Raw genomic sequence first — 27,140 nt, 5'->3', positions numbered from 1 at the left:
GTGGTGAGGGTAACCATCTTCCCCGCCCGCTCCTTCTCTTTCTCCGCTCCCCGCCGGGCCCGCCATCCCACAGCTTCATTTACTAAGAGAGTCTTGTGGAATAGAGGGAGGGGGAGAAAGCCACGCACAGCAATTACGGTAACTCGGTTGCTAACACAAACGGGCTCATTTCCATATAATTTGCATGTTCTGGTACTTATGGAAGTACCGGACGTGTCTGTACTTCCTTTCTAACAGGGCACCCGCACCCACCTACGGACCTGCCGCTCTCCGCTCTAGGACAGGAGCCCCTTTCCCTTATCCAGTAAATTTTACTACCTTCTCGGTTCCCTAGCCTCGCAAACGCTACCTCTTAACCTCATGAACATTGGCCCTTCCTCCCATCCGTAGGATCCTCCCTTCGTCCTCTCCTCCCTCCCCAGCTTCCAAACGCGTCTTCCCCGCCCCCTTTTCTATTTCTGAACAGGCATGTTCCAGGCAGCTTACCCGACTCCTTAGATTGCTATGGGATTGGTAGGGTCCTGAGCGTCGGAGAAGCAGGAAGGCATATCCCAAGAAGGGTTGCTGGGACTCACAAGAAGAATTGAGCCCTCCTGGGACTTTTTTTTTTTTGGTGGGGGCGTCTCGCTTTTGCGGAGGGAAGGCGAGGAGGCTGGGCGGCCCGGTCCAACTTGAGGCAGTGCGAAGGCCCCCTCAGGCGGCGCCGAGGGCAGCCCCTAAGCCGGGGCCTGGCTCAGCCGCCGCGGCCGCTGTCAGGGAAGCGCAGGCGGCCAATGGAACCCGGGAGCGGCCGCTGCTGCTGAGGCGGCGGTGTCGGCAGCCCGACCCCGACCGCCCGCACCCCCTCCGTTGGGGGGGGTCCCCAGGAGGTAAGCGACCCCTACCCCGTTAGGCCTCCTGGCCCTGTGAGTTGTGTGGGGGGGGGGGGAGTCCCTCTCCCACCCTGTCCCGCGCAGCCTGCCCCCGCCCCCACACTTGGGTTTGACTACAAAACTGCCCCCTGGGTGGCAGCTGCACCCCGGGTGCCTTCTCCACCCTTTCTCCTCAAGTGTAGGGTCTCCTCTGCTTTTTTGGCTTCCTCTTCTGTTTAGCTCCTCCCTCCGCCCCGGGATCTCCCCCTCCCCCTTATCCCTGTTGCCTCCGTCCCGAATTATTTTCTCCTAAGTCACTAGCCCTTTTCACATCAGGGTACCTCTTGTAATGTCCATTCTTGTTTGCCCTTCCTCGTTATCTGTGTTCCTGCCCCAAACCTTTGCCACAGCCTTCGCCTTCATCCCTTTTCCTATTTTTGCCCCTTCTCCTCTTGTCTCCGTGCAGCGCCAGCACTGGATTCCCATTTCCCTGAGCTCTCTCTTCCCTGTGGCCCTCTATTCCTCTGTTTCTGATTCCATTACCTCACTGCCACCCACCCAGCTTCTAGCTTCCAAGAATTGCCTGTTCCCCTCCCCTTAAGGAATCTCAGGCCCTCATTGTCATTCCCAAAGTAACTATGACACTGTACTTTGACCTTAATCCTTACCCTTCTCTAGAGTGCTTGATGATCCCTGTAACTTTCTTTTGCTTCCCTTTCCCGCATCCTCAGTAACCCAACCTCTGGAGGTTTGTTCCTATAGAAAAGATCTGACAGTGCCTCTTCCCATTCAGGATTTCCATCTCTGGCACCTTCTCTCTTGAGTTTCAAGGATTTTGCTAATCCTGTGACCCTTGGTTCTGCTTTCCCTGTGGTCTTTATGTGTTTTCTGTCACATTCATTATCTCTACATACCACTTACTTCAGGATCAGCTAAACCTTGAACTAAGAAGAAAATATGTTGAGAGGATGGACAGGGGGAGGGGAAAGCAGCTGTTTCACTCAGGCTTTTCTGGACAGAAGTGTGTTTCTGAAGGATGGAGTAAGTTTTGAAGTTCATATCAGATTACACTTTGTTGACTACCCAGGATCAGCCACTAGGAGGGATGAACAGGCCTGCATGGAAACTGTGTGAGATTGTGAGAAATTTTGTTTTGGATTATTTGATTTTAGGCTTGTCCTTAAGAGATCACTGAGTAGAGTGTCTTCCATATCTACAAGGAGTCAATTTACTGTCTGTGGCTTACTGGAATAGTTTTGGTTGATTCCATAAGGGCTTAGGCCTAGGGTGGGGTTGGGAGTAACTGGAAAAAGAATATGAGACATTAGAAAGAGCTTGGACATTCAGAATCAGGACTCCTGGGTTCAGCATGTGACTTCCTCAGTTGACCTTTAGAGTGACCTTTTTGGGAGAAGGGCCCACTCTATAGGCATCAGTGCAGTAATAGGCTACTTGTAGGGTGTGTGTTGGGGGAAGATTAGACTTGGTTTATTTGTTTACAAAATGTTCTGAGTTTCACAAACAAGAGGCTTTCTTTTTTTTTTAAAGATTGCATTTATTTATCTGACACAGAGAGAGAGAGATCACAAATAGGCAGAGAGACAGGCAGAGAGAGGGGGACGCAGGCTCCCCGCTGAGGACCCCGAGATCATGACCTGAGGCTAAGGCAGAGGCTTTAACCCACTGAGTCACCCAGGCGCCTGCAAAAGGCATTTCTTAGTAGTGGTTTAGCTGACCTGAGAGGTTTTCCTTCATTGTGATCTCTGTATTGGGTCTTTCTAGTCGACAGCTGTGGTAGTAAGGCCATTTGAAAGACAAGCTCCAGGACTGTTTCCTTTGTCTGCCTTGCCTTTTTTCTCCACTACATGAAGTTGATGACCACCTGTGCTGTTCCTCTTGGACTTGATCCATAACTCCAGATTCTGTAGGTGGAAAGCGTGTTTGTGGGAAAGCCTTTTGAGGAAAACGGCTGGAAAAGAGAACTTGGAGTGAAGTGGGGCTCAGGAAACTAGTTGCTCTCTGGTATGCCATGTCTCTCTTGGCCTGTGATAGTGAAGAGGGCATGTGAAGTTGCATTTTTCTTCCAACTCTAGGTCTTTTTGGAAGTAATCATACTTCCTCTTCCCACTTCTCCCTTGTCTCTCTCTTAACTATTACCCAGGGTGCAGGCTCCTCATCCTCCTTTTTAGGAGCAGTTTCACTCCTTGGAAACATCCCCAAAGAGAAATTGTATTTCCCCTAGTTTCCCTGCTTCATTCTCAGAGCTGGGTCCACACTGCATGAGAACATGTTTGCTGAATGCCATCCAAAGCAGCAAATTGAGTTCTTTGATTTGGGGAAGAAGTTTGGGAGGAACCTTTCAGTAATTGGCATGAGACAAGAGAGGGCCTAGTCCAAGCACATTTGGGGCTTGCTGCAGGGAGGAACAGTTCAGAGCAAGGTGAATGCACAGGTTACTTTCTTTGCCATCTCTCTGTTTCAGCAGGGGCTCCCAGAGCTGGCTTGGGCTGTCTGACTGGATCTGCTTATACCAGCTCCCATGGCCCTGCATAGAGACTTCTCAGCTTGATTCAGTATTGACTTAATTACCCTGAGACCACTGCCTTCCCTACCTTTCTGCTGCTAGCTCAAGACTGCCCTCTTCCCTGATGCCAGTCCCCCCACTGGGGCCTTGGGGAAGCATTCACGTGATTCCTGCTAGGACCTGAGCCTACTTCACTATTTGGCCCCAAGTTTTATGAGGAAAAAGTAGTACTTGATCTTCACTTTGTCCATTGAGGTCAAGGGGGAAAAATGAGCTGAGACCCTTTTAACAAAAGGTTTGAGTTAGACTTTGAGATATGAGGAGGAACTTCTCAACAGCTGAACAAGCAGCCTAAGGTGATGCGGTATCTCTTTGGAAGAGCAGCTTCTTTTTAAAAATTATCATCAAAGGTGGGGTGCCTGGCTGGCTCAGTTGGTGGAGCACACAACTCTTGATCTCTGATTTGTAAGTTCAAGCCCCACGATGAGTGTAGAGATTACTTAAAAAAATAAAATCTTCAAAAGAAAATTATTATCGAAGGCAAACATGCACTTCGTAATAAATCCAATGGTACCTAAGAGTTTATGGTGAAATCAGCAGTCCCTTTCCATTCTGCCCATTAGAGTGCCCATCCATTCCCCCCTTTAGAGTGAACATCTTAATTATCTCCATGTTATTTCTGAAGGTTATCACCATAGCATTGGATAAAATGCTTGTGCCTCTATTTCTCGATTTTTTAAATTTATTAATTGTTACAAAAGAAGATTGAACATTAGAGGATTTATACTTCTTGTTTATATAATTGTCATTATTATTTATTAGAAGCCTGTGTAATTTTAAATAACATGTGAACTTCTCTTTCTTTTCCATGAACTTGTAACAGTCTCTTTTAACTATCCACCTTGTAGGATGAAGATAGTGGCTTCACTATCCTTTTCCAACTCACACGATCCATCTCAAAGGGAGGAAAATTGAGCTTGCCTATCTGCTTGGAAATCAGATGATCTCTTAAGACAATTCCACGAAAGTACAGGAACCTTTAAAAACACAAGGATTTGTCTGAACCAGTTCATATTTTTCTAGTCCCTCAAGAAGGGAATGGTCATTAGCCTGGTGGGGGGATTGATTTGGGGCTTTCTGGTATCTTGTCTCAGCAGAGACCAATCCAGGAAACCCTTTAATGGAGATCAGTGGGGTGTTGGAGGACTCTTTGCCTGGAATCTTTTGAGGTGACAAGAAACAGAAAGCCAGGTTAAACGTCCCCTCTCCCTAGAGTTTTTGCAGACATTTACTTAAATGCTAAGTCATACAGAACACAAGCATGTATACCCTCTCTGTCCTCTATAGCCACTGCTGTGCTCAGCCCTGAACAGCCCCCTGATGCATGGATGAGGATTCCCTACATTACCCAATTAGCTGTGGAGCCCAGTCAGTTGTTAACACTCCTCCACTCCCACCCCAGTGCCTAGAAGCCAGCTGCTAGGCTGGGGTGGGGAAGGCCTCTAAGGGTTCCTTCATCATCCAATTGGAAGACCAGTTTAGGCTCCCAGTGTGAAATGTGGAGCCTCAGTTGTTTGAATGTTCTTGAGAGCATAGGAGCCATTTGATATTAAAGGTTTGGATTGTCGTCTTTTTTCCTGTTCTCTTGCAAGGGGAAGGGTGATGAATATAGGACCTCTTCCTTTTTTCTTTTGCTTTCTAGTCCTTTCGCTTTCTTTAGAATGGTTCCTTACCAAAATTATATTGTCTTTGCTTTTGAAAATGAATGAATTGATGTTGAAGATTGTATTAGGACTTAGGTGTTGGAAAATCCCTTTCCTGTTTCTTATTGTCTAAACTGGCAAGTCAACACCTCCTCTCCCCATGACTTGTTTCAGATGTAGCCAATCCTTGAGGCTCAGGGAGGCGAGGGAGGTCCAGCTCCAATTTGGTAGTCCCTAGTGGCAGAGCCACTAGAGAGGAGTCCAGCTTCCTTACATCTCTTGACACCATCTGGTTCCGTGGGGAATAAAGACTGTGAGATGGGGGGTCTGTTCAGTGGAAAAGTCCCCTGAGTGCTGTGATGCAGGATTCTTGGCTAAGCTCTGGGATAAGAAATAATAATAATAATAATAATGGCATCCTTCCCTCCCCTCCTGGTGCCAGTAATAATCCCAGTAGTGATCAGTTGAGACAGGTATCTGCTGAGGATCCTGGGAGGTCTGAGGTGCTGTATATGGGAGGCTATCTGAACTTCATGTCCCTTGGAAGTTTTGAAAAGTGGATTTCAGGAGCTTTTGATAACTTGGAAGTCTGGAGTAGAGAGAAGGGGAAAGATTTGCCAAGCATAGAGACACTGAGGGAAAAATAAAAGCTGGTTGTGTAAAATGACTGAGGCTATCATGTGAGTTTTTCAGCAAACCTAAAAGGTGGTGGTCTCAGTTGAATTAGAATGACCCACTGGTGCAGAGTGCTCTGCAGAGTTGTGGCAAGGAGTGGTTAAAGCTTTCTTATTATTTCTGTGTAACCTAAAGTTGGCGAGTAGAGACAGCTCCACATAGGCAGCCATGCTGGTTCTACTACTCAGAGGGCTCTGCCTAATTTTAGGAGAGAGCATGATGAACGAGTTGCCAAATTTTTACTGATACCAAGCTTAAGCTTCATCAGAGAAATTAAATTCAGGGATGCGAACTTCTTGTTTGACAGAGTGGGGAGAAAGATAAACTGAAGTAGCCTTTTTTGGTGATCTCTGAGAACAGAAGAATTCCTCATCTGTCTTCCTACAAGACTTTAGTAGTGACTGCTGGGAGGCAGGGAGCTAGACTATAGTATGGGCAGAGCAGAGTAACTGACTTTTTTTTTTTTTTTAAGATTTTATTTATTCATTTGACAGAGAGAGCACAAGTAGTCAGAGCAGCAGACAGAGGGAAAGGGAGAAGCAGACTCTCTGCTGAGCAGAGAGCCTGATGCGGGGCTCGAACCCAGGACCCTGGGATCGTGACCTGAGCCCAGGGCAGCCCCTTAACCAACTGAGCCACCCAGGCGCCCCTGAGATTAACTGACTCTTAACATTTCAGAGGTGCAAGAAGAGGCACTGGAAGGGTGGTGGTGGGAAATGGGGCTTCCCGCAGTGATTAGAGAATTTGTATCTCAAGCGTCCTTTCACCAACCCAAAGTTATATGCACCCAGCCTTGCATCAAAGGCAGCATCACTAATAGTTGGAAACTACCTGCATTTCAGCTCCACAGTAGATTCTGCCTTCCTCTTGCTCATGCTCTTGAGTTAATCTTAGACTCACTCTCATTTGTGTTTTTGTGAAAAGGCCTCTGAGCCTGCTGTTGACTATAGTCAGGCTCTGGAGCTGGGTTGATCTGACATCAACAATGTGCCTCTCCCAGTCTTTGCTTTGAAATTTCCTTCTGTTCTACTATTCTAATCCAAATTTGGTGGGGCTCAGGAAAATCGTTCTAGGAGGGCAGTGGCTTTTGTCAGCAATGTTCTCTCACCCCATAGAGGGATTCTTGGTGATGTGATTCCTGTTCCTCCCTGTTCTTTGGATGTTATAGACCCATGAGCTCTAGCTGAATTCTTTTTGCCTTCTCCCAGCCTTTCTAGTTCTTGGGCTGTGTGTATGGTAATGGAGAAAGTAGTGTTGGGGGTAGGAGAGGGGTGTCATGGGAGATTCTTAGACAACAAGTTTTTGGGAGATTCTTAGACAAGTGTAACTCTGATTGACTTATTTCCTTATAAACAGTGTATGTGTGTGCACACACACACTCGTACACATACACACTGTTTCCTGATTTGTTAGGTGATTAGGATTCACCTAATATTTATTGAGTACTACTGCGTGCCAGGGACTGTGCTAGATCCTACACTCATGAAGTTTTCCCGCACAGCAGTAATAAGAAGTAGATGTGTTTTTCCCATTTTGCAGTTGAGGAAACAAACTCAGAAGATACATGGTTTGCGTAAGTTTACACATCTGATAATGGCAGAGCTAGGATTTTGAATCCCAGCGCATTTGACTCCCAAGTTCAAGAGTCTATCCACTATAACTAACTGCTACAGCACAAGAGAAAGGGGAAATGACATGAAGCCAGACAAGCAAGAAATGGCACGCTTCAGCAGGGGTGTTGGTGGTGGTTTAAGAGCTGTTTTCTTCTCAGTGAAGCCTGGATGTTATTTGCTGGCCCTTATTCCTTGGGAACTTTGAGTATGAAGGGAAAGTAAGAAAGTATCTGTGTCTAGAAAAACACATCAGGACTTGGATACTGGGGGCATCTGGCTGGCTCAGTCGGAAGAGCATGGGACTCTTAATCTCAGGATCTTGAGTTCGATCGAGCCCCACATTGGGTGTAGAGATTACTTAAATAAAAATAAACCTTAAGGGGCGCCTGGGTGGCTCACTGGTTAAAGCCTCTGCCTTCGGCTCAGGTCATGATCTCAGGGTCCTGGGATCGAGTCCCGCATCGGGCTCTCTGCTCAGCAGGGAGCCTGCCTCCTCCTCCTGTCTCTCTCTGCCTGCCTCTCTGCCTACTTGTGATCTGTCAAATAAATTTTTTAAAAATCTTAAAATAAATAAATAAATAAATAAATAAATCTTTAAAAAAAGAAAAGACTTTGATACCAAATGGAGGTGAGATGCTTAGGACTTGTGTCTGGAGTGTTATAGGAGTAAGGAAATATGAGAGGAAAAGAGAAAGGTATTGGCAGGCATGTCAAGAGAAACACAAGACAACAAAGATAGAAAAGCATTTGAAGAGTGAGAGACAAGGGAATAAGACCAGAAATGCTTCCCAGTCTACCTGAAGAATTTGTAAACCTATGTAAACATAACGTATAAAGCAGCATTTTGCAAATGCAAGTTAGGAACAGAGGCTAAGCAGATAGCTAAGTGCAGAAGGAGGGGAGAGTACTGTGGTGATCAGCAGTGGAGGTAGTCAGGGAAGGCTTCCGGGGACATGACTTCTCATCTGATTTTGAAGGAGTCTAAGAAGACAAAAGAGAGGAGGGGCCTGGGAAGGTTTCATGGTAGGTGAAAGGAAGACCGGAGGATGCACTACTAACCATTGTATGTATGTGTCTCCCTTTCTGTTCCTTTCTCCCTCCTTCCTCCTATAGCTTGGAAGCTCGAAGTCTGGCTGTGGCCATGGGAGACATGGTGGTGGAACCTGCCCCCCTGAAGCCAACTTCTGAGCCCACTCCTAGCCCGCCAGGGAATAATGGGGGTTCCTTGCTAGGCGTCATCACAGAGGGGGTCGGGGAACTATCAGTGATTGACCCTGAGGTGGCCCAGAAGGCCTGCCAGGAGGTGCTGGAGCAAGTCAAGCTTTTGCATGGAGGCGTGGCCATATCTAACACAGGTACCCCACTGGAGTTGGTCAATGGGGATGTTTTGGACAATGCGATCCGTTGCCTGGACGATCCACCTGCCCAGATAAGGGAGGAGGAAGATGAAATGGGGGCCACTGTGGCCTCAAGCACAGCCAAGGGAGCAAGGAGGCGGCGGCAGAACAACTCTGCCAAACAGTCCTGGCTGCTGAGGCTATTTGAGTCAAAACTATTTGATATCTCTATGGCTATTTCATACCTGTACAACTCCAAGGAGCCTGGAGTACAAGCCTACATTGGCAACCGGCTCTTCTGCTTTCGCAATGAGGATGTGGATTTCTATCTGCCCCAGTTGCTTAACATGTACATCCACATGGATGAGGACGTGGGTGACGCCATCAAGCCCTACATAGTCCATCGCTGCCGCCAGAGCATTAACTTTTCCCTCCAGTGTGCCCTGTTGCTTGGGGCCTACTCTTCAGACATGCACATTTCCACTCAGCGACACTCCCGCGGGACCAAGCTCCGGAAGCTGATCCTCTCAGATGAGCTGAAGCCAGCTCACCGGAAGAGGGAGCTGCCCTCCTTGAGCCCAGCCCCTGACATGGGGTTGTCTCCCTCTAAGAGGACTCACCAGCGCTCTAAATCCGATGCCACTGCCAGCATAAGTCTCAGCAGCAACCTGAAACGAACAGCCAGCAACCCTAAAGTGGAAAATGAGGATGAGGTAAAATGCCCGGGAGGGGCAGTGGGGCAAGATGGCATGGAGACAGGATGTCTGACATACAATTCCTCTGTCCTTTTCTCTCCTTCCCTCTGTTCCATTTCACTGATAAAAGCATGGGATGTCAGAGTGGAAAAAGACCTTAGAAATCATGCATCCCAACTGTCTCATTTTACAGATGAAGAACTCAGAGACCTAGAGAGATAGAAGTGACTTGCCTCAGGTCATGTAGCTAACAACAAGGCTGACAATCCTGACTCTGTCTAGTTGTTTTTACTCAACTTCACTGCCATTCCATTAACCACTTCCTTACTGAGAATGGTGGCAGAGACCCTCTTCACCTTGACTTGAGACCTGGGATATCTACCAGAACCTCTCAGAGTAGCAGCCATCAGGGAGGAAAAGGGATGGTGTGTGTGCTGGGGGGAAGGGTATAAATAGAGCCTTAACTTCATTCTCCTGGTCACTCCTCCTCATAATCCTCTGCCCCACTTTCCAAAGATCCTGCTTTTTGTTGACTTAAGAATAAGGTTCCTTCCCTATCACTGAGGTATCTACAGAATGCCCTCATCCCTGCCTTTCCTTGGGGAAGAGATGTCTTAGCATTTGGGAGAAGCACAAAGGGAAGAGGGAACCGGTCTTGGTGTAGAAGAAGTCTTGGGCATGTCCAGAGTCTAGTCAGAGACCTGAAAGCTGGAAAGAAGAGGAGGCCACAGGAGCATTTGGGGGTATCCAGAGCAGGGAGGAAATAAGCACATCAGTAGGTTATGCCCACCTTCCATTCCATATCTGGACTGATAGCTTGGAAGTTGCCACTGGACAGTTGTCAGTGACCTGGTGTCCCAAGCCAGACAATGATGCCCCAGTCCCCCCTCTGACTCACCACTGGCCCAGCTCTCATCCTGGCTGCCAGCCCAGCCTGGGAAAGAAGGGAGAAAAGAACAAGGAATTTGCACTTGTTGGAAAATGCATATTGCTGTGGTGGTGGCATCTACTCCATGGGGCACATAACCCACCTACGGTTTTGATACAATGGGACTTCTTTTCAGCTTCTTTGAATCTGAGCGACCAGGGAAGGGAAAAGGCAGGACAGAGGGAAACTACAGAGCCTGCTTTCTGGGAAATTTTGGGTTTTGTTAGGATAATAATAGTGAAGCTAAAAGAGCTGACATGTATTGGGCCCCCTTAAGTGCCAAGCATCCTGCCAGGTACTTAACATTTCATCCTCAACAGTCTTAAGAGACAGGGATTATTTTACCATTGAAGAGACAAGCTTAGAGAGATGAGGTGATTTGCCCAGCGTCCCTCAGCTGGGCCTCACATCAGGTGTTGCTCTTAATCATTCAGCTGAGCCATCTTGCTTATTTCTCAGTATCTGCATTCCCTGGTCCTCAGCTGTCCACTTGGGGAAGAATGGCCTAAGCCCATCTAGGTTTCCACAATTCCCTGCACAGGCAGAAGAGCGCAGACGTTCTCAGAACCAAAATGGACCATTTTTTTTTCTGGTTGAGCTTGGCAGGGAAGTTCAGAGTCATGAGGGAGGTTGTTGCAGAACAAGAAGAATCATCCACATCTGGTGGGACTAAGGTCCTGAAGGGGTTGGGGGCCCCTTCTCTTGGGGTCAAGCCTGTAGCAGTATATGTGTGAGCAGCTGCAAGTGAGCCCCTTGATGCCCCCTGTCAGGCATGGCTTTTCTCTATACTCACTTGGTAGTCGCCATCTTAGGACTAGAAAAGCTGAAGCCTCGGGCCTACTCTGTGCTGGTCCTTGGTCCCTCTTCCTTGGATCTAACTCCTTCCGAGGATGGGATTATAGGTGACTATGAGACACAGGTATTCTGTGAGCGCTAAATCCTCTGGGGTGGCTTTTCTGGCTGCCATTCTTCCCTGGCTCCTTATCATGGGTTATTAGATCCAGGAAAGGAAGGAGATACCAGATCCTAGGCATTCCTGGCTTATCTGATGCCAGCAGAATGAGATACCCCAATCCACTGTGTGTTCTTAGGAAACGTGAGAACAGGAGTGAGCGAATAAATGTGAATATCTCTGGGGTCTGAGCATTGGAGTCTTCAGCACAGAGGTCTGTCCGAACCCCTTTGGCAGTTTGAGGATATGTCTGTCAAGGCTTTTGTTCCCCACATACCAAGGGAATTGGTTTTCCTCCTTCTGCTTCTCCTTCTCCCCTGTTATGCAACATTCATTCACTCAACTAATGAGCTTGTACCGTGTGCACAGCGCATGCCAGAGGCAGTGAGGGATGAAGGATGAAGTGCGGCTCTTCCCTCCAAGAATTTGTAATGTGGAGACCTCATTTTATCTACAAGTCCGTGTAGTGTGTGACTCTCAATTTTGTATACTGAAACTTTACAGAATTTATCTGGTGGAGTTTTTGACTCTCTTGAAAAGCTGTTTCCTGCATATAAGGAGGAAGTCTACAGCTTACTAAACAAAGCACGTCACTATCTAAGGAGAAGTTCTAGAGGATAAAGTGAGGCCACTGAGAAGAGGCCCCTGCTCACGTAGCTCTCTTCCTGCCCGGAGTCTCCCTGCATGGTCCTTTTCTGCCCAGATCTCACACGGGGGTTCTGTTTTCTCTTAATGATGGATCTTTCACACTCTCCACAACAAGCCAAGGACTCTAGCACAGATTTCTCCCAGCACCCACTGTTTCAGCCCCCGAAGCCTGCTGCTTCAAAGCAGATTTTGTCATCCTAATTGGAGGAGTCTGCTCAGGTAGTCTTTCTTCCCATTAGTAGCCAAATGGTAAACATTTTGGCCTAGAATGGGGGCCCAGGGAGCAGAGATGATTTAGCTACCGCCCCACCCCCCGCCCCACATCATGACACTCTAGTAGATCAGCTCTGGCTATTCAGGACTATAACCTTTGTACAGAGAAATCTGTTGGCACGTCACAGTTGAAGCCCCAGTGGGCCTTCCAGCCTAATGTGTGGTGTCAGCTTCTTGGCCTCAGCTTTTCTCCTGGAGCTGACTCAGTATGAGTGACTCAAGCCTACAGCGTAGGAGAGAGGAAAAGATCATGATATACCTCCCTTCCCCCAAGGCTACTAATAAGTCAGCCAGGCCCTGTCTGTGGAAGAATCAGCTGGAGCATTGCTCATGGAGCTGGTATCCTGCCTGCCGTTCCTTCCCCAACCACCTCATGGATAGAAATTGAACCACTAAGTCCGAATAGGCCCCGACATCCTCACTGCCTCAGTTCTTCCTCCCATCTCTTGCCAAAGCAGAGGAGTTTTTGCCTTGAGATAGTATTTGGCCTGGCCTCTCCAAGTGCCCCTCTTCTCAGATTCTTCGAGGAATATCCTGACTCTAGGACCTCCAGCTAGAAGAGAATGTAACCTGTGGAATAGAATTAAGTAGATGCTTGAAATGCTGATTGTGGAGTAGAAGCTCAGTGACTACTGCCCTCCTGCTCTGGGAGCTCCCAGGACTCTGTCTCTAAGTCCAGGCCCCTGCCCTCCTGCCATCTGTGCATGCATATTGCCGCCTTCTCCCTCCCCTGGGAGACCTTGGCAGACAACTCAGATTGGGCCCATGCACAAGCTGCAGTAGAGCTGCTGATGGCAAGTGTGAGCACCAGCCCTTTTCCAGTAAGACACGGCTGGGTGAGATTCAGATAAATCTCCTAGGCTGGAACCTGGACAGTTGCTGCCCCGCTGCTCAGTTTTCTCAGGTAGATGGAGCTAGGACCAGCTCCCCAGCTGAGGTCCAAAAATTGTAATGTACTGAGTGTGGCATGAAACAGATAGGAAGGGGCGCCTGGGTGGCTCAGTGGGTTAAAGCCTCTGCCTTGGGCTCAGGTCATGATCCCAGGGTCCTGGGATCAAGCCCCATATCGGGCTCTCTGCTCAGCGGGGAGCCTGCTTCCTCCTCTCTCTCTGCCTGCCTCTCTGCCTACTTGTGATCTCTGTCTGTCAAATAAATAAATAAATAAAATCTTTAAAAAAAAAAAAAAGAAAAGAAACAGATAGGAAGCCTGAGGAGGTTAAGTAGATAGGAGAGTTAGCCATCTTTTACACCTAGCAACACCTAGCCCAGAGGTGTCATGCTCATGGATCTGGGGTGTCCCTTCTCACGTGGCTCAAGGTTGGGACTGGTCTTCCCAGGATGATAATGAGGCTGGTTGGAAAGGAGACACCCCTGGTACTGAAGTTTAGCTCTTTGACTTCCACCCCGACATTTGCAAGAAGCTGGAGGAATGCAGGCATTCCAGTATGGGGGCCATGCAACTTGTTAAATTCAGTTTCTTTGTGGCGGCTTCCACAGAGAAGGGTTTGGTTGGGAGCATGTGAGTGGCTGAAGAGAAAGGAGGCTGCTAGGCAGTACACTTACTGCCCTGAGGCACCCAGCTGTAGGGTATGTCCTCGAGGGAGAGCTTGGTGCAGGCCAGGAGAAAAGGGGAGAAAGTGAAAAGCCCAGGCCCTCTGTCTCTTCAGCTCTTCTGACCCGATGATCTGAGCCAGTCCTCCAGCATCTCCCACAAGCTGCAAGAATTTGGGCAAGTGGTGTTTCTGGGTTGACTTTCTCTCATTAAAGCAGCCAGGTAGAGATACACGAGAGAGAAGCAGTTACAATCCAAGTTGGAGCTAAATTCTTTGCCTTTGTCTCTCTCCCCTCCCTCCCTGCCCTTCCTCCTGCCCTTGCCCTCTGGCCCTTTCCCAGGAGCTCTCTTCCAGCACCGAGAGTATTGATAATTCATTCAGTTCCGTAAGTGGGGCCAGGCTGGGACTGGGTGGCAGGCTCCCCCCTGTGGCCGCATTTCCTCTCCGTCCCCAGGTCTTCTGAGTCCCCAGGCCAAGGCTGGAGTTAAAAGGTGCCTTTTCTTCCTGGGAGATCAGCCCTTCCCTCCCAGGACTTCCCAGCCTGGAGGAGTCCCCTGCCCTTTGTCACCAGTGCCCTGAGCCTAGGCTTAGTCCGGCTCAATCCTTCTCCCAGACGGAGCTGGGATGCAGTGCGACTCAGCCCCCAGTTCCGGGTCTCTAGAGCAATCAGCTGGGAGAGAGGTAGAATTTACCCCTGGATTGGAGTCAAGAACTGCTTGGCAGAAACCCCCGGGATCCTATTTCTCCCACCCAGAACCCTTTCCCCATGGCTTCTGCCATCAGACCATCAAATATTTATTTGGTTCTTCTAAATGCTGGGTGCTGTGCTGGGGAGCAGACCCCAAAAGCAAACAGGATTTGGCCTGAAGGAAAGTTTTACCTCCTTACAGCCAGTTTTCTTTTTTAGTTTCAACCATCTTTCTTCCAGGTCTGAGTTCTTCCCTTTCCCAGCTCACTGCCCAGGAGGTTCCTTAATCTGCATTCTCCTTTCTTGTTCCCTCTGGACTAACCCCTGACCCTCTGGTCCCACAGGGTCTCAGACCTTGTTGCTGGGCAGAGACGTGAGAGGAAATGCTGGGCCCTCTGGGAGTTTGGATGATTTTTTTACATTTTCTTTTTTATTTATCTACCCAATCAGTTTTCTCCCTTCTGTGCTGATCCCCTTTCAGTCATGATTCCTATCTCCTCCCATGTGGCAGAGCCTCTCTCAAGGCCTGGGGTCACATCTCCAACATGCTGAAGGAACATAGCTCCCCCCTTTATCCAAATGCTCCTTTGAGGATGGGAAGGAATTCTGCCTTTTCTAATCTGAGTTGAGTATGAATTGGTTGGGGTGGAGAGTCCTTGGAACAGTGACCATTTGCCACCTGAGTGGATAGATTAGGGATCAGGATAAATGAAGGAGTGAGTTTCCAAATTTCCTCTTCCTTTCTTTTGCTTTCTCCATGAGGCCCCTGGGATATTTCCAGGGACCACAGAAGCCCAGTTCTGCTGTCTTCTTTTCTTGATCTCTTTTCAACCCTGTCTCCCAGGGCAGCCCCATTTGATTCCCCATACCCTATTTCATTATTATGTGGGACCCTGAGCCAGTGCCCAATGAGGCAGAGGCTGAAAAATGAGCTGTTCCTTTGAACCTTGGCTCTTTGCATATGCAGGGGTGGACCCCGGTACTACCCATCTTTCAGAAAGAAGCTCTTTTTTTTGCAGTGTGAGGGTAGAAATTCTCAGTTCTTAGGAAACTAAGTAGGACCCACAGAGAGGGAGAGAAAGACCTGGTGAGTGAAATGCTGTTTTTTATAAGAAGAGGAAATATTGTTCTTACCTAGCTGAGGGGAGCTGGGATAGGGATGCTGGTGGCTACCTTGATAAAGTACCCCTAATGGTAGAAGGACTTAGGCTCTGAAAAGGGCTCTTCTTTGTGTCCATCTTTTCCCCCACCCTCACCTTACTGCCCAGACGGACTGTGCCTTCTCTGGGAATGATGAAGTGCCCAGCCTGAGGAGCCAGGCTCATAGCAGGGAGTTAATATGGGGAGCCTGTCCCTGAGAGGTAGGGAAAGAGGACCCAAGGAGGAACCACTGAAGGAGACAGACCTTCAGGGCCCTTGTCAGGGGCTGACAGGAGCTATTGCTTTCTCCACCCACTCCCCACTCCTACCTCCCTCTGTCTGCTTTTTCTGTCCGGGTTGATTGTTCCCTCATTAACACAGTCTGCTCATCCCCTTCTGATCCCCCGCATGTGCACTGACACCTTGTCAGAGATTGTGGGGATGGATAGGGGGATGCTGTGAAAGGTAACAAAAGTCATTTGAATGGATTAAGTCCTTCTTTGAAAGGAGTTGTAGGGACTCAGAGTGCCCCTCCCTAGTCTGGGGCACTGGCAGAGGCCCTCAGCAGAGACTCAGCCCGAGGACCTGGAGATAAGTGAAACGCATCAGGTATAAGCAGCTCTTCTCTCTGGATGTTGTCCCCCAACCCATTCTGAAGCCTTGGGACAGTTCGTAACAAATTCATGTCCAAAAGAAGAGGGTTACCTCCAGTGACACAGGTTCCCACCCTCCTCACCCTCAAGAATCAGCCTGTGGAGGAGTGTGCTGGCTTTTCTACCTTTGCCCAGCTGATGTTGTCAGGGGTGGAATGGTAGCATGTCCCACCAGTGCTGAAAGATAGCTCCTTCCCTAGCGTTCTCCAGACTTTGGGATCCATGGCTAGGAGTGGCTGAGTGGGCGGGCCACTTTTTCTGTGGTTTCTTCACCGTCTTTTACTTTGCCCCAACCCCCTGTAGCCCGTCAGACTGGCTCCTGAGCGAGAATTCATCAAGTCTCTGATGGCGATTGGCAAGCGGCTGGCCACGCTCCCCACCAAGGAGCAGAAAACACAGCGGCTGATCTCAGAGCTCTCCCTACTCAACCATAAGCTCCCTGCCCGAGTCTGGCTGCCCACTGCCGGCTTTGACCACCACGTGGTCCGTGTGCCCCACACCCAGGCTGTTGTCCTCAACTCCAAGGACAAGGTAGGTGGGCTCTGGCCCATACCCTACCCCCTATTTGACTCCTCCTGTGGTTGTCAGGTTCATGCGTGCACCCAGGGATGCTTCACCAACATCCTGGCCTCCACGGTTCATGTGCACATGTCGGTCTAGACTTTACCTCAGTGCTGTTGTGATTCTGAGGGCCTTTTTGTCCCCCTTCTTTGGTCCTTGGTTTTCTGGACCAAAAGAGGCCTAATCTTTTCAGCTTGCCTCTTCTTCCCATGTCTCAGCAGAGACTTGCTCTCCAGTCTCCTTCCAGCCCTTTGGTAGCTCTTCCCCAGCCCTTCCATAACTCTTAGGCTTTCCAGATACAGTGACAGTGGGAGTAGAGACATCTCTTATTTCTAAGACCTTTGCTGATCAGAGTGGGAAGGTAGAAGGAGAGAAGGATGCCGGACTCACGTTGGAGAGAATTAGCTGTCTGCTGATTGGAATGAGTACTAATGGTTCAGATTCTTCTTTCAGAAGAAGTATTGAGGATTAGAACCCTGCTTGGAAGAGTTCCTGGCTTTTTCCCAGTCTCTGTCTTTAGACAAGCCCCTAGATGGGTTTCTAGGCCTCTCTGAAAGTGGTAATTGGTAGTTTTGCCCGAGTATATCATCTGTACATGTTGAAACTCAGCTGAAACTTTTTTTTTTAAAGATTCTATTTATTTGGGTCACCTGGGTGGCTTAGTGGGTTAAAGCCTCTGCCTTCGGCTTAGGTCATGATCCCAGGGTCCTGGGATCGAGCGCCGCATCGGGCTCTCTGCTCAGCAGGGAGCCTGCTTCCCCTCTCTCTCTGCCTACTTGTGATCTCTGTCTGTCAAATAAATAAATAAAATCTTAAAAAAAAAAAGATTCTATTTATTTATTTGACAGAGAGAGACAGCAAGAAAGGGAATACAAGCAGGGGGAGTGGGAGAGGGAAAAGTGGGCTTCCCACTGAGCAGGGAGCACGATGCGGGGCTCAATCCCAGGACCCTGGGATCATGACCCGAGCCAAAAGCAAATGCTCAACTGACTGAGCCACCCAGACGCCCCATCAGCTGAAACTTTTTTTTTTTTTTTTTAAAGATTTTCTTTATTTGAGAGAGAGATTAAGAGAATGAATCAGAGGAGGGGCAGAGGGAGAGCAATGTGGGACTCTATCCCAGGAGCTTGGGATCATGACCTGAACTTGAAGGCAGGCACTTAACCAGCTGAGCACCCCTGGCACCCATCGGCTAAAACATTTTAAAGACATATGCACTCTCTTGCCCAAATTCTTGAAATGTATGTTCATAGGACAAGTTCCTGCCCTGAATGTGGCGTTCATGGTATCAAGGGACTGACAGGTGAAGGTTGGAGCTGGGAGTGGGCAGCTGGAAGGACTGTGTCAGCTGAGTTGAGATTTGGGGCATGGTGATGGAGGGAAGTTGGAAATACTGTTCTTACATACACACTGCTCCTCTAGGCTCCCTACCTGATCTATGTGGAAGTCCTTGAATGTGAAAACTTTGACACCACCACCGTCCCTGCCCGGATACCCGAGAACCGAATTCGGAGCACACGGTCGGTGGAGAACCTGCCCGAATGTGGTATCACTCATGAGCAGCGGGCAGGCAGCTTCAGCACTGTGCCCAACTATGACAACGATGACGAGGCCTGGTCGGTGGATGACATCGGCGAGTTGCAGGTGGAGGTGAGGAAGCTCCCGGGAGGTGGTACTGGGGCCCAGCACCCGTTCTCCATCAACTTTCACTGTATTTGATACAAGGCAACACACCTGAGGCAGGCTGAGGCAAGTGCCCATGGGGACGAGGGGGAAAGCTCTGAACACCGCTAGTCTGGAATATTCAGGTGGAGCTCACTTTCCTGCAGATGGAATTTAGGTTAAATATAAGGATGAACTTCTAAGCCCAAGGGAGTGAGGGAAACTTAAAATATTTCTTGAACATCTGCTATGTAAAGTTGTCTGAGGAAAGTAGAGAATAAGTCATACATTCATTCCTTCAAGAAATATTTATGGAGAGCCTTCTTTATGCCAGCCTGGAGTGCTGTGGACTGGTGAACAAGATGGCCCCTGCCACAAGGAGTTCATGACTTAAAGAGAAAGGGAACAAAACCAGTTAACAGGTAGCTGGAGTATGGTGAGATCCAGGTTGTGCTGGGTCATTATGCCACCCCTGAGGGTGGGGGTAGGACGATCTCCAGACTTGGGCCTGGGCACACCTTAAGTGATTTCCTGAGGAGCAGATATGTCAGCGGGGCCCTGAAGATGGGTAGGAATTCTCTGGACAGAGAATTCCCTGCAGAGGGAATAGCAGATGTGCAGACTGGAGAACAAGACAGCTCAGCTCGTTTGAGGAACCAAAGGACATTACATGTGGCTGTGATGTGCAGTGTGGGTGAGAAGTGGTGAAGAAGGAGGCTGGAAAGGTTGTCGTGAGCCAGATTGTAGGAAGGATTCTGTCAACTATGGAAGGAGATTTGGACTTGGTGCTGGGGTTGTGAAGAGCCAGAGCTGCATTTTATGTAGGACTGTGACACAAGCAGATGTCACTTTGTGAAGACAGACTCTCTGTCCTTGAGCTTACAGTCCAGTTAGGCAGATTGGATGCAAACATTTAAGGCGAAAAATCCATTTCCAGGATATACAACAAGGCAGTGTGCAGTAAGTGCCTAGTGGAGTTGAGAAGTGATCTGCTCCGGAGGAAGAAGAAGGGAAGGGCCTTGCTGTGGACCCTGAGGTCTGTTGGAATATTTTGTATTTGAGAGAGTTGGGAAGATTAGACTGAATGGCTGAGACTGAAGAAATGGTCAGAGGGTCCTAGTTGTGGACCCTGCAGAAGGCAGCTGTAGCCAGGGAAAACTCATAGTAGAAGGCCGAAAGTACAGCTTTCTCTGGAGGTCGTGACAGTGGTGTGCAAACCTGAGCACACTGGGGGTCTTCTGGAGAACTTGTTACAAATCCCATTCCTGGTAATTCTGCTTCAGACGGATGGCGGGATATGGTAATCTGTCTTGTAGCAGCATCCCAGGTGATCCTGATGAGGTAGTTTACACTCAGGGAAGCATTGCTGTAAGGCCCGTGTGAGTGCCCAGGCGTCTGGTGTCCAAGTGGTGAGGATGGCGTGGAAGCAGGGCAGGCCTTCTGCAACAGAGTCCAGAAGTTGGGGGGCTGTCATGATGCAGAGGCGACAGCAAGCGTGCAGAGTGACTGGAGGAGCAGGTGACGGAAGTGAGGCCTGTGTTTGGCGCTTCTGACCTGTGGTCCCCTGCTCTCCCAGCTCCCTGAAGTGCACACCAACAGCTGTGACAACATTTCCCAGTTCTCTGTGGACAGCATCACCAGCCAGGAGAGCAAGGAGCCTGTGTTCATAGCAGCAGGGGACATCCGGTATGGCCAGACTGCCCTGCCCCGCGTTCCTCCTCCTTCTCAGGCACTGCCTGTCTCTGTCCTTTCCTGTCTGTCAGCCTCTCTTTCCCTCTTCTCTCTCCTTACTCCATCCTTGTCCTGAGGCCACCAGACTTGAGGCGGTGAAGGTACAGGTTGAAAAATTACTGGGCCACCACAGAAGGAAGTTACATTTAAGAGAACTCCATAGGGAGTAGCATTTCTTGGAGTGGGTCTGAGGATTACATGTATCAGAATCAAGGGAGAGGGAGGAGAGCTTGCTGGAAATGCAGATGTGGAGCCACACCTGATCTGAATCAGCGTCTCTGTCCAGAAATGGGGAGGGCCTAGTAACCTGCATTGCAACATGAATGCAGAACACCAGGTTAGCAAAACTCTCAGCCCAGGTTTCTATCTTTGTGTGCCCAGAATCAAGGAAAGAGTGCAGGAAATGCCGGCATAGACAGGGACATGAGGCTCTGGGGTTACCTCCTCCAAGCAAATGATAGTTTCTTCCTGCTAGACGGAGGCTCTCGGAGCAGCTGGCTCACACCCCCACAGCCTTCAGACGAGACCCGGAAGACCCTTCTGCTGTTGCTCTCAAAGAGCCCTGGCAGGAGAAAGTAAGGTGAGTTGGATGGGTGTGGTTTCCAAATCTTGGAGGTGGCCTTAGGTACTCACTGCCCCACCTGTCTTATCCAGCAGTCTCTCCCAAACTATCAGGCTCCCAGGCGTCTGAGTCCTTGCCTTGTGGGGAGTTTGATTTGGACTTCAGGCGGAAAGCAAGGTCTGTCCTCAACCCTTTGGCACCTTTTGTTTCTTTCTTCACAGGAGAATCAGAGAGGGCTCCCCCTATGGCCACCTCCCCAATTGGCGGCTCCTGTCAGTCATCGTCAAGTGTGGAGATGATCTTCGCCAGGAGCTCCTGGCCTTCCAGGTGTTGAAGCAACTGCAGGTAAGAGAGGCAGGGAGAAGTAAGGGGAACTCTGGCCCAGCTGAGGTGAGCATGCAGGTTGTTAGGCAGGTTGTTCCACAGGGAGCTCTGCTAGGGAGCAGCTTCCTACCCAGGTTTAAATTGGATGCAGACCCTACGCCTCCCCCCACCCCCTCCGTGTAGGTCCCCAAGAACTACAGCCACAAGAACAGCTCCACAGCGACCCCTCGTGGCCCTTTTGTGACCTGCACCTGCTGTGATCTCTGAACTCTGGGAGGCTAGATTTGTCCTTTTAGTCTAACTGGTTTGTGGCAGCTGGTTTGCAGGGTGCGGAGATGTTGATCCCCTGAACCTTTGGATTGGTCGCCTGCAAGCAACTTTACTTGTCAATCCTATTCTTTCTATAAATACTGTTGTTTTCTTAAGAGGATTTCTCTGGATCTAAATCCTTTCCTGTGTTCTTCGTATTATTTGAATTTGGATTAATGGCTCACATTCTCTAGGCCTGTGAGGTGTCAGTGTGGTTTCCTGTCCTCCCTGCCTTTTGGGGGCTTTCTACCTATACGATGCCTTTCTCACGTACTTCCCTATATCTTGTCGAGCCCTGGGCTTGTCTCAGAACTCCCTGGTCCTCAGGAGCATCAATGGGTTTTACTCACTTCATGACCTGGAATCCAAGGCCACAAGGATAGGAACTGTTCAGGGTTGGGGACAGAGGGGGATTTTCCCCTCTCTCCTAGTTCGGAAAGATAATAGTTGGAATAGTTGGATGCCTCTGTGTCTCCTCACAGTCCATTTGGGAACAGGAGCGAGTGCCCCTGTGGATCAAGCCATACAAGATCCTTGTGATTTCTGCTGACAGTGGCATGATTGAACCCGTGGTCAACGCTGTGTCCATTCACCAGGTGAAGAAGCAGTCCCAGCTCTCCTTGCTCGATTACTTCCTGCAGGAGCACGGCAGTTACACCACTGAGGCATTCCTCAGTGCACAGCGCAATTTTGTACAAAGTTGTGCTGGCTATTGCTTGGTCTGCTACCTACTGCAAGTGAAGGACAGGTGGGTGAACTCCTTATCCTAACCTTGTCCCTTTGTGAGAGTTCTCACTTAACTCTTCGCCACCTCCCATTGCCTAGATAAAAAAGTGGAACGAACGACATATTTTAAGCAGAGACGTGTTTGTGTGCCGTTAAGCAGCGAGGCAGACCATTTAGTGCCAGGGTACAGGGGCAGAGAGGTGAAGGACTTCAGGGAGGAGCAAGGGTTTGAGCAAGGTGGATGAGGTCAGAGACACCTGTGAGGGGAAGGACGCTCCAGGTGAGAAGGCAGCTCAGGGTGCCGGAAGATCAGGCTACCCTGCCAGGCCGGGTAAGCACGCAGCGGCTCTGCTCCGTAGGGGAGCTGAGGTCAGGTGAGAAGGGCAGTGGGTATGAGGCTGAGGAGCTTTATTTTGTAGGCAGAGGAGTGATGAGAGCCAACCTGTGTTTAGTGACTGCCCCCAGGTCTCAGAGGGTGAGAGTGGGTGTACCTGGGTCTTCCACAAAGCGGGAGGTCCTGAGGCCTGGCCTGATGGTAGCGGCCGCCCGCAGAGCAGAAAAGAGAAGATGGGTATGAGGAACATGCTGGATGTACGGTTGTGCTCCCAGCCCTGAACTCTCCTTCTTGTTCCAACATATGAATTTCAAAACTTTTAAGTATCTCTTGTTTTGCTCAGAGCTGTCATTTCTTCCAATATCACATTGACCTCTGTGAGCTCCAGCTTCATATATAGGTGAGCACATCAGACAGAGAGAATGATACCACCGGGGTCTTGCTTTCTAAGACCGTATCCAGAGAGTGACTCAGGGTCAGCGCCCTGAGTGCTCCTGTGAGTCGTGCCTCTCACCAGGCAGAGGGCAGCCTCCTGAAAAGGCTGAGATGCGGTGGCCTGTGCTCCTTCGGTTCCTAGAGACATGGCAGCACATGCAGACCTAACTCACAGGGCTGCATATCAGAAATCTAGTATCGGTTAAGTGCCTGCCATTCTTATATGAAAACCCTGTCAGGCAGGCATTTCCTTGTGAGGGAAGTAAGGGCCGCCGAGCTTTCAAGACTTGTGGTTATTCTCCACTGCCCAGCCCTGTAAATGAGCCCGGCAGCAGCTCTGCATGCGCAGGCTGACGGGTAATGTAACTGTTGATAAGGAGTTTGGTTGCAAGCTTTAGATTGTCCCTGAAGAAGCAGGGTTTTGAACCCAGGGCCAAGGGAGCCTAGACTTGAGCCCCAGGTTGAGTAAGTGTGTGGCATGGAGGCAGGGACTAGTCAGGCCTCTGGGCTTTCCTGTAGAAAACCAGTATGTTGGGAAGGTTAGAGTCCGTCCCTTCAAAGAGCGGGAGGGTACTGCAGCTGATAGACCTTTTATAATAACTCGGAGAAAGAACGGATGTGGTGAAGCCAGGAATGGAATCTGCCAGTGGAAAGAAGTGGCAACAGTGAACGTGCCTCAGACTGGAATCAGGTGCGGGGTCTCCTTAACTGCTTCAGGATGAGCCCCAAACAACTTTGCAGCTGGAGCTAACGCCAGCAGTTAGGAGAGAAGCTGCCCCTCCGTAGCCTTGGGACCTTGTGTACAAAAGTCACTTTTCCTCCCCGCAGCCTCTCTTTCGTCACCTGTAAAATGAGACGTTGGACGAGGACATCTAGAACCTTTCTTGCTCCCAAGATTGTGTCTTTGTTGGTAAATTTGCCATGCTTTCCCCAAGGGGAAAGGACTGAGTAGGGACTGGTTCTCTCTCCATCCCCCTCTTCTGGCCAGTCAGACCAAACCTAGAGGAAGGTGGCTTCAGACCTGGAGCTCTTAGCCTAACAAAGCATCTCTTGACACAGAGGCTGTCTCTTATGCTGAATGAACCAGTCTCACATGCTTAGCATTTTAAAGATTTTATTTATTTACTTGACAGAGCGAGATCACAAGTAGGCAAGAGGCAGGCAGAGAGAGAGAGAAGGAAGCAGGCTCCCTGATAAGCAGAGAGCCCGATGCGGGACTCGATCCCAGGACCCTGAGATCATGACCTGAGCCAAAGGCAGAGGCTTAACCCACTGAGCCACCCAGGTGCCCATCATATGCTTAGCATTTTAATTGTTCTTTCTTCTGCTGGCCATTCATGTGGGAATCACAAAGACCTGGGATTTATCTCCCTCTAACTCTTCTTCCTGCAGCTTCCCCCTAGTAATTGCTTCCTGAGATTTTTTACATAAGTGGTCTTACCGAATGGTTAAAGCCTACTCCTCTACTCCTTGGAGCCCCCACACAGTAATTAACATTTAAACTCCACTCAGCCCGCTCTCTTGTGGAGGGTCTCTGCTCTGCAGCAGGCTGACAGGAATTACCACTAAAACTCAGGTAAGTAGGTTTGGAGTGGAGGCCTCCCACTGAGCTTGAGGGCTTGGCCTCTGAGAGGATTGGCTAGAACTACAGAGTCCTTCCCTTGCTTCCAGGTTCTCTACTCAGTTGGGATCAGTTTGGTTGCTAGAAGCATGATTTTTAGAAAATGGAAATATTCTTAAACTGGTTTTAAGTTGTTAATAATGACAATTTCAACAAAATCATAATGAAATTTCAGACCTCAGAGCCTTTGACAGCAGTTTACTTTTCTGATTTTCCTTCTTTGCTCTGATTAGCGTTAGGTCATAAGAGGTAGGCAGCAACAAACTTGGCAGGAAGCTCACTTAACCTGGTATCACATGGCCAGGGTGTTGCAGCTTGAGGCCCCTGCCTCAGTCAGACTGACGACTGCTTCTTTCTCTCCTCTGCCCCCTCCTCAGACACAATGGAAACATCCTTTTGGATGCAGAAGGCCACATCATCCACATCGACTTTGGCTTCATCCTGTCCAGCTCACCCCGAAACCTGGGCTTTGAGACGTCAGCCTTTAAGCTGACCACAGAGTTTGTGGACGTGAGTCAGGAAGGAGAGGTGCCTCACTGTGTTCTTTCTCTATCATGGGAGAGGGAGCTGTGGGCTCCCCCCAAATTAGGGACCAACAGAACAGAAATGGCAGTGAGTCATGGTGAGGCTAGGTGTCCTGGGAGGCTTCCTGCCTGATAGAAGAGTGGGGAAGTCGGAGTTTGGCATGTTTGCCCCGATGGAGGAAGTCCTGGCTGGCTCGTGAACCCCCGTGCACACATCTCCCTTTGCAGGTGATGGGGGGCCTGGATGGCGACATGTTCAACTACTACAAGATGTTGATGCTGCAGGGGCTGATCGCTGCTCGGAAGCACATGGATAAAGTGGTGCAGATCGTGGAGATCATGCAGCAGGGTTAGTGGGGAAGAGGCCATGTGTCTGGGGACAGGGCAGTGCCCACAGTGCTTCAGGTTTCCCATTTGATGTTGGGGCCCCAGGGCATGGAACCTCCAAAAAGTGGATTCCACCTCAAGACTGGGGGCATTGTTTCCCAGAGGGTGCCATTTGTCCTTTGGGAGTCCTCCTGACTCCTGATGGAGCTGGGTCCCAGGGATGGGAGGGGTTGGGGGGTACAGACTGCGGAAACTATCTTAGGCACCCTCAAGGAGAGAACAGCTCCATCTCCAGTCTCGTGGTCCCTGTCTGTCTCCCCATCCCTTGTCCACCTGATTTTTTGTTTCCTTCCATCCCTCTGGCTCTGCTCTTTGCCAGCCCAGGTGTTTCCAGTAACCGCTTGCCTCTCTGTTGGCCCTTGACTACTGACAGCCCTGTCCCCAGTGCCCCTTCTCTGTCCCCATACTTACTCCTCCCTGTGAGCTGAAAGTATTTCCTCTCTGCTCTTCTTGATCTATTCTCCCTGAGCCATTTCCTCACTGCCTTGCAACCTAGAGTCTCTTCTCTCCGAGCTCTTTCGGGTCCTCGTCTCCATTTCCCCCTCCTCAAGGCTGCCGTGTATACTTGGGCTAAGCTGCCAGTCTCCTCCTCGCCCCCCATCCCTGCCCCCACCCCACAGGTTGTCGCCGTTGCTCGGGAGCATCCCCGTCTGGCCCCGTGATGACGGTGGCCCAGGTCATCTGTGAGTGTCAGACGTAGCATAGGCAGAGGCCTGCAACCAGATAAGTGTCCAGCTCAGGGCCCATTCCCCAGACCCTCTTCCCAGCCTTCCCTCCGGGTCCTGAGACTCTGCTCCCTCTGCCCTTACGGGGAGGTGGGGGGGGGGCAGTGTAGTGCCAGCCCTCTCCCCCTCTGCCCTCACACCCTTACCTAGAGGGGCTTAGGAGTATGGGATGAAGATGGGGCCCCCCCAACTCTGGCTTCTCTTCCCAGGCAGAACTGCACTCACAGTCGGGGAGCTCTCTGATGTGGGAGGGAAGGGGCGCTTCAGACACCCCCAGTTCTGTATTAGCCACTGTGGCTGCTACCACTGCCCCTTCCCACTTTGCACTCCATGACCCTGTGCCCTCCCCGCTTCCCCCAGGTTCTCAGCTTCCTTGTTTTCATGGCTCCAGCACCATCCGCAACCTCAAAGAGCGGTTCCACATGAGCATGACTGAGGAGCAGCTCCAGCTGCTGGTGGAGCAGATGGTGGATGGCAGCATGCGCTCCATCACCACCAAACTCTATGACGGCTTCCAGTACCTCACCAACGGCATCATGTGACACCCTCCTCCTCAGGCCCAGGAGTGGTGGGGGATTCAGGGTACCCTCCCTGGGAGGGCCCTTGTCTGAGAAACCCCAAACCAGGAAACCCCACCCATGGGCAATGGAAGGCAAGAAATACAGAGGATCATGTGGTAACTGTAAAGCTTGCGGGGGGGGGGGGGGGGGGGGGGGGGGGGGGGGAGAGCCAGCTGTGGGGCCGACTTGCCAGGCCTTCCCTGCCCCCAGTGGTATCATTGTCACTATCTGATAAGACTTCGGGACTCACCGCCCTCCAGAGAACGGAGGGGATAGATGTGAGGGCCACTGGGGCCTGCCTTCTCACCAGGGTCCAAGAGGTTCTTTCCACAGGCCATCCTTCCTCTGTTCTGGGTCCCATGAGTAGGGGGAGGGGGAAGAGGAGGTTCTTGGTACTTGGGACTTGATCCTGTGGTTGGCCTCTGGCCGTGCTGCTGCCCAACTCC

General features: G+C 50.0%; 1 protein-coding gene across 5 annotated transcripts; it reads left to right on the top strand.

Annotated features, from left to right (window-relative positions):
* The first annotated feature begins 623 nt into the window (after positions 1-623).
* PI4KB (phosphatidylinositol 4-kinase beta) lies at positions 624-26,845 on the top strand. Of its 5 annotated transcripts, none has more exons than XM_032843652.1 (12): positions 624-869; positions 8,480-9,416; positions 14,093-14,137; positions 16,537-16,764; positions 18,217-18,444; positions 20,033-20,142; positions 20,663-20,767; positions 20,971-21,094; positions 21,865-22,130; positions 24,876-25,026; positions 25,251-25,371; positions 26,495-26,845. In XM_032843652.1, the coding sequence occupies exons 2-12, from the start codon at positions 8,508-8,510 to the stop codon at positions 26,674-26,676; spliced, it is 2,469 nt and encodes an 822-aa protein (XP_032699543.1). In that variant the 5' UTR covers positions 624-869; positions 8,480-8,507; the 3' UTR covers positions 26,677-26,845. The 5 variants fall into 5 exon arrangements, with proteins under 5 accessions (XP_032699543.1, XP_032699539.1, XP_032699541.1 ...); XM_032843648.1 differs by lacking the exon at positions 624-869 and adding an exon at positions 7,508-7,584; XM_032843649.1 differs by lacking the exon at positions 624-869 and adding an exon at positions 7,511-7,584 and having other exon boundaries at positions 24,876-25,008.
* Positions 26,846-27,140: the final 295 nt, after the last annotated feature.

The sequence above is a fragment of the Lontra canadensis genome, unplaced genomic scaffold (assembly GCF_010015895.1).
Source record: "Lontra canadensis isolate GAN:19392208 unplaced genomic scaffold, GSC_riverotter_1.0 scaffold142, whole genome shotgun sequence".
Classification (NCBI taxonomy): domain Eukaryota; kingdom Metazoa; phylum Chordata; class Mammalia; order Carnivora; family Mustelidae; genus Lontra; species Lontra canadensis.
The sequence above is the reverse complement of the archived record's forward strand: the minus strand, read 5'-3'. Positions and strand labels throughout refer to the sequence as shown.

Excerpts from the sequence above, each read along its gene's own strand:
- PI4KB (XM_032843648.1), top strand. The coding sequence starts at position 7,535 with ATGTTATTTGCTGGCCCTTATTCCTTGGGAACTTTGAGTATGAAGGGA. Across the intron at positions 9,417-14,092 it reads AAGTGGAAAATGAGGATGAG|GAGCTCTCTTCCAGCACCGA; the intron begins GTAAAATGCCCG and ends GCCCTTTCCCAG. Across the intron at positions 16,765-18,216 it reads TCCTCAACTCCAAGGACAAG|GCTCCCTACCTGATCTATGT; the intron begins GTAGGTGGGCTC and ends CTGCTCCTCTAG.